At 36.1% G+C, this 8,634-nt stretch overlaps 2 protein-coding genes and 1 non-coding gene across 3 annotated transcripts; 2 read left to right on the top strand and 1 right to left on the bottom strand.

Annotated features, from left to right (window-relative positions):
* Positions 1-2,326: 2,326 nt before the first annotated feature.
* Positions 2,327-4,003, top strand: LOC140968890 (nascent polypeptide-associated complex subunit alpha-like protein 2). The gene is made up of 4 exons (XM_073430030.1): positions 2,327-2,579; positions 2,664-2,763; positions 3,312-3,418; positions 3,510-4,003. Exons 1-4 carry the CDS (start codon positions 2,532-2,534, stop codon positions 3,861-3,863), a joined length of 609 nt encoding a protein of 202 aa, XP_073286131.1. The 5' UTR covers positions 2,327-2,531; the 3' UTR covers positions 3,864-4,003.
* Positions 4,004-4,324: 321 nt separating this feature from the next.
* TRNAM-CAU (transfer RNA methionine (anticodon CAU)) lies at positions 4,325-4,410 on the top strand. The gene is given in 2 exon segments: positions 4,325-4,362; positions 4,375-4,410. It is a non-coding gene; the product is annotated as a tRNA-Met (tRNA).
* Positions 4,411-4,461: 51 nt separating this feature from the next.
* Positions 4,462-7,089, bottom strand: LOC140968889 (NAC domain-containing protein 91-like). Its single transcript, XM_073430029.1, has 5 exons — positions 6,776-7,089; positions 6,188-6,468; positions 5,605-5,841; positions 4,986-5,486; positions 4,462-4,896 (listed from the first exon to the last, which is right to left on the bottom strand). Exons 1-5 carry the CDS (start codon positions 7,053-7,055, stop codon positions 4,633-4,635), a joined length of 1,563 nt encoding a protein of 520 aa, XP_073286130.1. The 5' UTR covers positions 7,056-7,089; the 3' UTR covers positions 4,462-4,632.
* Positions 7,090-8,634: the final 1,545 nt, after the last annotated feature.

Below are 8,634 nucleotides of genomic sequence, written 5' to 3'. Positions count from 1 at the left end.
ACTTCTATAAACAATGATTGAATTCCTTACATTTTAGCAATTTTACTTGAGCTACTGTTTTTGTTGGCATCGTGTTTCACTGAGTTTGGGTGGACTGTTTCCGTACTTTTACTTTCTAAGTTGTCTAATACATTCAGAAACATCGAGATTTGTTCTTGATTGTTAACACTGAGATTCAAAATAAAAGAAATTTGTGAAGCGTTTATTCACTCTCCTTTTAAAGACAAAAACTTGTGTGAGACGGTCTCACGGGTCGTATTTTGTAAGACGAATATCTTATTTGGGTCATCCATGAAAAAATATTACTTTTTATTCTAAGTGTATTACTTTTTATTGTGAATATCGTAAAATTGACTCGTCTCACAGATAATGATTCGTGAAACCGTCTCACAAGAGACCTACTCCCTTTTAAATACTTTTATCGATCCTAATAGTGCACAAAATCACAATCTAGAAAATGGGTTTGACTGAGAAAATTTGAATTGTGCTTGATGTTTTTATTAGAATCTAGAATCACACTATCTCGGTACACAAATTTAATTATAATTTTTAAGTAGTTGATAATGATTTTAATAATTATTAATTAAACTTAATTTTTTTACATCCACGAAATGATTGTGTAGCACTCGATTTTTTTTAAATATTAGTTAACAATAGATAATTGTGTATTTATTAACTTTTTAGAAGGTTCTCACTTCTCTCGGTGGGTTTTGTTACTAATAATCTGTCATTACTATCGAATACCAAAATTAAAATATTATCAGGATAAAAAAATTATTTATAAATTCACAACTAGATGGTTACTCAATTGGTTTAGCAAAATAATAATTTAATCAATGAATAATTTATTTCACCATGATGAAATTCAACATTTCAATGTGCAAAAAAATATGTTCAGTATTTTCAGAACTTGATTGGATCCGCGGGTTCAATCGGTTCTATCAGGAATTTGTCATGGGGTTCGGCCCGAACAACTTCCAAATACCGATCAAGAACCGGTTGGATCGATTCACATATTTAAAAAAAAAATTTGGTCATATAATTGATTACCTGAATTTTGTTTAAAATATTATTTTCATAATATTATATCTTATTTGATTGATTTTGTAAATCTTGATAAAAATATATAATATATATTTTTTATATCTACTATACTTAAAGTGGAAATAAGTTAGAAGCGGCCAGTTTCGGTACGGTAGTAGGTAAACAAATACATACGTGTAATCTTCTTCTCTCTCCACCGCAACAAACAAAGCAGTGCAACCTGTGGACCCGGTTGAAAAAGCAGAGGCCCTTATCTTTCTCTTCTTCTTTCCTTTCCTTCTTTCTATCGTTTTTATTATTTCTTGAGTTCAGAATCAAGGCCAAAATCGATCTACTCACAATCTTGAGGAATTCATCTGCCATTTCAGCCGATTTTAGGCTTCGTTCAGCTTACTTCACGATCTAACATACACACAGAAAAACTCCGCATACGCACCTGCTATGGCGGCGGCGGCGGCAGGGACTGCTATCAAAATCGATCAGTGGATAGCGCCTTTTTATCCGCTCCTTCAAAGAGATCATCTAATGCAAGCTGTGTAAAAAAGAAATAATTAAAATATTTAAATTTTTGCTTACTATATCTACTTTATTTAAAGCGAGAATAATAAGTGTGAAATGGACAACTTTGGTACGGTAGTAGGTAAATAGATGAATAAGCATAACATGCTTTGTTACCCACAGCAGCACAATACCAGAACAAGCATGTGGAGCCGGTTTGAAAAGCAAAGGTCATTATCTCTTCTCTCATTTTTTCCTTTTCTTTGTTTTTAGCATCTTCTTCACTTTTTAATACTAGCATATCACGCATGTAAATTCAATCTCTGAAAGAAAAGCTTGTGAGGTGCATAAAACAATATAAAATCCATGAAAATAGTTGTAATCAAAGCTGAAATTTCACAAGTTGTTTACATGTTTCATTGCGTGGAAAAAAAAAAAAGAAACGGCAATACGCTGCACTGCATGTCTAGGTAAACACCTCAAGAATTGAGGTGATCATATCTAGTACATATTTAATATATCTAAAATTTATTATTTAATATATGAGTAGGTATCTTGTGAGACAGTATCACGAATTTTATATGTGAGACGGGTCAACCCTACAGATATTCATAATAAAAGTAATACTACATATATTCATAGTAAAAGTAATATACTTAGCATAAAAAGTAACACTTTTTCATGGATGACCCGGATAAGAGATCTGTATCATAAAATTCGACCCGTGAGACCCACAAGTTTTTGGCTTAATTATATATGTTCCGCTTCATTGGTTCCATCCAATTGAATTGGTCCGATTGACTGTTTTAAGATAGACCGACCGATTATGAAAACGAATATGGTTAAAGCCTGACTATTGGGACCAAGCCCAAACTACCGATCAACCCTAGAGTCGCGTAAAGATCCAATCTTTATGCCTTCTTCTTCCACGTAGCTAATTCCACCCAACTCTACTCTCCTGTGGCCTTATTCCAGTTCCTCATCGAGTCATGCCGGTTCCCGTTGTTGAAGAAGTAGAATCCCAGAAAAAGATGCAGGTAATCTTTCAAAGTTTTCTTCTTTTTAGTGCATTTATTTTGAGTTTTTGGAGTTGAGATGGTTTTTCTTGATTTTTTTTCTAGGATGAGCCGCTCGTGGAGGATGTGAAGGAAGATGATGACAACGGAGATGAAGCTGACGATTCTGATGATGAAGTTGATGATAAGGAAGATGGTATCCCAGGTTTGTGTTTTCTTTCCAGCCAAAAAACTATTGTTCTTGCTGTGTGAGGATTGTATGTAAAGCTTTTGTCAAGAATCCAGATTTTTTTGTTTACTCAAAAATCTCTGTTCTTTTGCTATATGAAATTGTTTTAGGGGCTATATGGATTTTATTTACCTTAATTTGCTATGCCTTCATGAAACATCCTTGTTTTAATATTTTGAAGGAATTGCCTATTTGAGTTTCCTTTAGGATGATAGAATACAGTTTGTTTGCTTTTTTTGGCTTCTGTACTGCTTCTATTTGTAGGTAATAGTCTATCTTGGACAAGGAGGTTGTTAGTTACTGTTTTGCATCACAGATCGATTTCTTTTTCATTATTGGTCTTTATTCTCTAGTCTCTAACTAACACATTGTTAAGAATAAATTTCAAAATAATCCTTGTGTTTGGCAACCATTCGAAACACTACTTTTTACCCCTGCATTTCTTTTACTTTTAGCTTGTTAAAAAATTTTAAGCTTCTGGTGTACTTGAATTGAAGAGTTTCTTTGGTGGGAAAATTGAACAGGTTCTAAGCAGAGCAGAAGCGAGAAGAAGAGTCGTAAGGCCATGCTGAAACTTGGTATGAAACCTGTTACTGGAGTTAGCAGGGTCACAGTCAAGAGAACCAAAAACGTAACCCCCAATCACTTTCTTTATTAGTCGTTCCCTTTTGTGATTTGCATTTTATGATGCCAGTATAATCGAGCCAGCCATGATGCATCAGGTGTTATTTTTCATCTCAAAACCGGATGTATTCAAAAGCCCGAATTCTGAGACCTATGTCATTTTTGGGGAGGCTAAAATCGAGGATTTGAGCTCTCAGTTACAGTCACAGGCTGCCCAACAATTCAGGATGCCAGATATGGGCTCTGTGATGGCCAAGCCTGGAATAGGTGCAGCAACGGCGGGCCATGTGCATGCGGATGATGAAGAGGAGGAGGTTGACGAGACCGGAGTGGAGGCTCGGGATATTGATTTGGTGATGACACAAGCAGGTGTTTCCAAGGCCAAGGCTGTGAAGGCCTTAAAGACTCACGATGGAGACATTGTAAGCGCCATCATGGAGTTGACCACCTGAATTGGGTCGTGATTGTTGTATTTTCATACAAGGTTGCATGCATTTTGTGATGGTGATTTGGAATCAATGGTACACTGTTATTCGCTGTATTAATTGGTTCAGTGGACAATGTTTAGCAACGGAAATACCCCTTTATTTCCTGTTTTGTTTGGATTTAGTTGCATCAAGAAAGGGCCTCTATGCATGAAGATGGACTAATACAACAAATCGAACGTTTGAAATTACAAGTCGACTGAATGTTTTTCATTCAGCCTATCAATAGAAACCAATACATGTTATTTCGAGGAGTGGGGATCAATCTCAGTTCCTTTAATCAGTATCTTCGTAAGTCAGTCCATTCAAAGAATCTGGTGGTGGATAGCGCTTTCAAGTAAAATATTTGCGTAACGCGATATGTGCTTACATCACTTGAGTAACTAATATGGTTTATATATTTAATTGTACTTTCAAGGTCTCAACATGGGGTGGTCGCGCAGTTGGCTAGCGCGTAGGTCTCATAGCTTTCTGAGTAATCCTGAGGTCGAGAGTTCGAGCCTCTCTCACCCCATCATCTGTTTTTTTCCCCAACGAAAAAAACCAAGAAAATAGAAATGTCACGTTGGAAGTTTGGAACAAAGAAATCATATTGTATCCATGCTGTCGTCCTAACAAAAATTATACTTCGACACATACAATATTCTGTAATGAAATAATGTTCGTGCAAATCCCGTCAGGCTAAGTCTGTTAATTCTAGAGTCACATTACAAAAAAAACTGTCATCCTCTTTGATTCATAATTTAAGATACCATAATGCTCCAACAAGTACGAGGATGAGAACCGTGGAGACGACTATCTTGGGCGCATACGAATATGGTGCATTCCCAGAAAGTTTTAAGCGGCAGACAGAAGGAAAATCTTCATGGCTTTCATCAAAATTCTTGGATTTGGCTGTTACACTTCTGCTCGAATCACTGAACTGTTTGCCTTGATTTGTTTCATCTGATGTTGATTCCTCCGGCTTATTCAAGGCGTGAGGATTCATAGAATTTTTGTCCTGTAAAAACCAACCTTATGAAAAACATGCTTTTTATGATGGGCTTTCGTGTTAATATTTGGTTACTTATATGGCAAAAGTCATCTCACCTCAGTCACTGTCGACTCTTCCTCATCTTTTACTTTAATGTCATTTGAATCTCCACCAAGGGGACACCGAGCCGGTCCAATTTCCAATTTCATCTGCAAATGCATTCTCCTAGGAGCCATTCCATGATCAGCAGAATCATGGGCATTTACTCGATTCGATGTTGGGCGAGTCCTTAACCTGATTCCAGGTCCAAAAGAGCTGTTTCTGTACACTGCAGGGCTACTATACCCACCAGATTTTTCCACATTCGGCATGCAGATGTGCTCCTCTGGATCATTTAAAATCGAGTCTAAGAAGAAGTCAATATCACTATCATTTGTTCCATTTTGGAAAGGGATAGCATTTGGGTCGTCGTTGATTTCCCCAGAGAAGCTGTCGGTACACAAGTATGGGCTTCCAAGCTCCATTTGCATCTGTGAATGCATTGGCGAGAAGATTTTCCATTCCTCTGGCTCCTGAATAGGACACAAGCCCAATAATTTTTCCAAGTCTGGGTAGGGCTGTAGAAAATTATCCGCAAAAAGCAATAAAGAGTTAAAAGAGTAGCAGTGACTCAAATATTGATCACTATTCAGGACAAGTTAGAAGGTTGGTTTCAAGTATGGTTCTTTAGCTTACTGGGAAAGATGGCGAATCTGAATTTTTAATTGGAAATTTATCATCAGCTGGAGGTTGCATTTCAATGCTGCCTCCACACGCTTGTATAACAGCTTCTGATCGTTCATCATCAGCAAAACACTTGGTGACTGTGGGAGAAGAGGCAATATCCTCAACTTCTTCGAGGTTTGAGCTTTCGGCAGCATCGTCTTGTTTGAGATCATCCTTTTTAAACAGACGGCAGAGTACAAAGGCACCCTGTTAAAGAAATTCATTCAACAAACCATCAAGACATGAAAAAGAAACATGAAGATATGCAAAGGTTAATAAAATATTAATTAACCCCATGACATCTATTCACCCAGAACTTCAAAGTAACGAACCTTTACATAAAATGATTCAAGGGATAGGTTAAATGAATGAAAGATTCATGATTTCATTCCCCAGTGGTGAAGTGATTTTTAAATCAAAAGGTTGCTACTTAATCACAACATCATCACTCCCCCACCATCTTGACTAATGTGACACTCCTAAAAAACAGGAAACATTTCATTGTATCCGAACATCTCAACACAAAATATATTGCAAATAACGACGTCCCGACCTGACCAGGATGAGTTCCATCAAGCGATTTATCGGTAGCACGATACTCGTGAATCACCCAATTAGTCCTCTTGCCATCGGGTGCACGTCCGCTATAAAAAACCAGAGTCTTTTTCATCCCAATCTTTGCTCCCTTCTTAGAAACTATATTCCTGTCTTTACCAGTAGCTTTCCAATAACCTTTCTCGGTTGCACGGTTGGATCTTTGGCTATTCTGATACTTACGATCCTTGGGGCAGAAAAAGAACCACTCGTTGTCAATTGACGGCATAACCGATAAATCTGCAAAAAATCGACAACAGCACATATATCCCTTAACGCCCAGAATCCGAATTTATCTGACAGTTGAACATTACTTCGAAACAAAAACTCATCTTGTGTAACAATTCAACAAAGCGGACCAGACAATCATAATCAGAACAACACAAATGCACGGTAAATGGGAATCTTACACCAAAAAGCAACAAAAGATTATATCTCAACTTCTCGAGTTAAACAACCAAAAGCAATGAACAAATCTACAAAAAGAATCTCCGACGCAAGGTCATTCTTGTTTTTGCAAAAAAAAAAAGAAAGAAAGAAAAATCACCAGGTAAATCCCATGGCTCCCATTTGCAGACATCAAGCTCACGAATAGCAGTGACATCTTTGTCACGTCCATTAATTTTATTCCTCAAATAGTGATCGATCAATTCCAAATCCGTCGGCCGGAATCTGAAACCAACCGGTAAAGCTTTCAACGGAAGCACAGCCATTAAATCATCAAATAAAAGAAAGCAAAAGGATAAAGCAGAGCTCTTTAATAAAGAAAAGTTTAATAAATAAACAAAAGAACAAGAGAGTTGGGATTCAGGGGAACTTGATGACATCCGTTATCAAGTCACCCAGTGTATATACCGTGTGCGAGAAAGAATATTTTTACCATCATCATTTAATTTCTAATAAAATAATATTATTATATTAAGAAAAAAGAACATTTAATAATTTTTTATCTATTTAAATTTATGAATCAGGTGAACGCGTGGCCGAATGCAAGAAAGTCAATCCCTTACAGCTTAAGGCAAAGGGAAGTCATTTTTGTGACCCTTTTTTCTTCTTTTTCTTTGTTATTATGTAATTTAATAATTTCTCAAAACTCTTATCCTAGGATTTAATTTTGTGGGTTTTTCTTGTTTCTTGTCTCCACAAAAAGGAAACTATGATTATATATATTGTGAAAAAGTAAAAATTTATGGTAAAAAGTAAAAATCTCAAACTCTCAAAATTTACCAAACAACACACTTTATAATATTTTTCTCTCTACTCAATTGTGATTTTCTTCACAAATGAGAGATCTATTTATAGAAAAAATCTTTACAAATAATCCAAAAATAAATCATCATTACCTACATCATCACACACTAATTTTCAATATTTACAACTCTTATTTTCAACATTCAAATATTCAACATTCAAATATTCAACAAAAACATTTTAAATATTAATTTTCAACATTCCCCCTTATGATGATGATCATAATACGATGATGTCTTCATTACGTGTTTTTGTACTGCCTCATTAAAAACTTTACTAGGAAAAACCCATTGGGATAAAAACCATAGTAAGGGAAAAAGAGTGCAGTCACATAAACTCCCCCTCATGTTGATACGAACAATTCTTCACAAATTTCGTAGATTGCGCATCCCAATATTATATATGTGTTTTCTGAATATTATCGTAGGAAGTGCCTTTGTGAAGAGATCTGATGAGTTTTCACTTGATTGAATGTGACGAACATCAATACATTTATTCTTCTCAAGCTCTTTGGTGAATCCGAAGAACTTAGGAGGAATATGTTTAGTTCTGTCGCTTTTTATGTATCCTTCTTTCATTTGAGCAACACATGCAGCATTATCTTCATATGGTATCACAGGCTTCTCGTCGAATGATAATCCGCATGAGATTTGGATATGTTGGGTCATTGATTTTAACCACACACATTCACGGCTTGCTTCATGTAGTGCAATAATCTCGACATGATTTGATGAAGTTGTTACGAGCGTTTGTTTCTGTGAACGCCAAGAAATTGCAGTGCCTCCACGAGTAAATACATATCCAGTTTGGGAACGTGCCTTGTGTGAATCAGATAAGTATCCAGCATCAGCATAACCAATTATACTTGGATTAGCATCTTTTGAATACAAAAGTCCCAAGTCTGTCGTTACTCGTAGATAACGGAATATATGTTTAATTCCGTTCCAGTGTCTCTTTGTTGGAGATGTGTTAAATCTTGCCAATAAATTTACAGCAAAAGATATATCAGGCCTTGTACAATTTGTAAGATACATAAGGGCACCGATAGCACTTAGATATGGTACTTCTGGACCAAGAATATCTTCATCATCTTCACATGGACGGAATGGATCTTTTTCTATGTTTAATGATCTAACAACCATTGGAGTACTTAAA

Source organism: Primulina huaijiensis, unplaced genomic scaffold, assembly GCF_012295235.1.
Source record: "Primulina huaijiensis isolate GDHJ02 unplaced genomic scaffold, ASM1229523v2 scaffold38285, whole genome shotgun sequence".
Taxonomy (NCBI): Eukaryota; Viridiplantae; Streptophyta; class Magnoliopsida; order Lamiales; family Gesneriaceae; genus Primulina; species Primulina huaijiensis.
Note: the sequence above shows the minus strand (reverse complement) of the source record. Positions and strands in the feature narration are given on the sequence as shown.

Bases quoted from the DNA above. Each gene is read 5' to 3' on its own strand.
- LOC140968890 (XM_073430030.1), top strand. From the start codon at position 2,532: ATGCCGGTTCCCGTTGTTGAAGAAGTAGAATCCCAGAAAAAGATGCAG. The intron at 2,580-2,663 runs GTAATCTTTCAA...TTTTTTTTCTAG, and splicing joins AATCCCAGAAAAAGATGCAG to GATGAGCCGCTCGTGGAGGA. The intron at 3,419-3,509 runs GTAACCCCCAAT...ATGATGCATCAG, and splicing joins CAGTCAAGAGAACCAAAAAC to GTGTTATTTTTCATCTCAAA.
- LOC140968889 (XM_073430029.1), bottom strand. From the start codon at position 7,055: ATGTCATCAAGTTCCCCTGAATCCCAACTCTCTTGTTCTTTTGTTTAT. The intron at 5,487-5,604 runs GTAAGCTAAAGA...AATTTTCTACAG, and splicing joins CAGATTCGCCATCTTTCCCA to CCCTACCCAGACTTGGAAAA. The intron at 4,897-4,985 runs GTGAGATGACTT...TGGTTTTTACAG, and splicing joins AAGAGTCGACAGTGACTGAG to GACAAAAATTCTATGAATCC.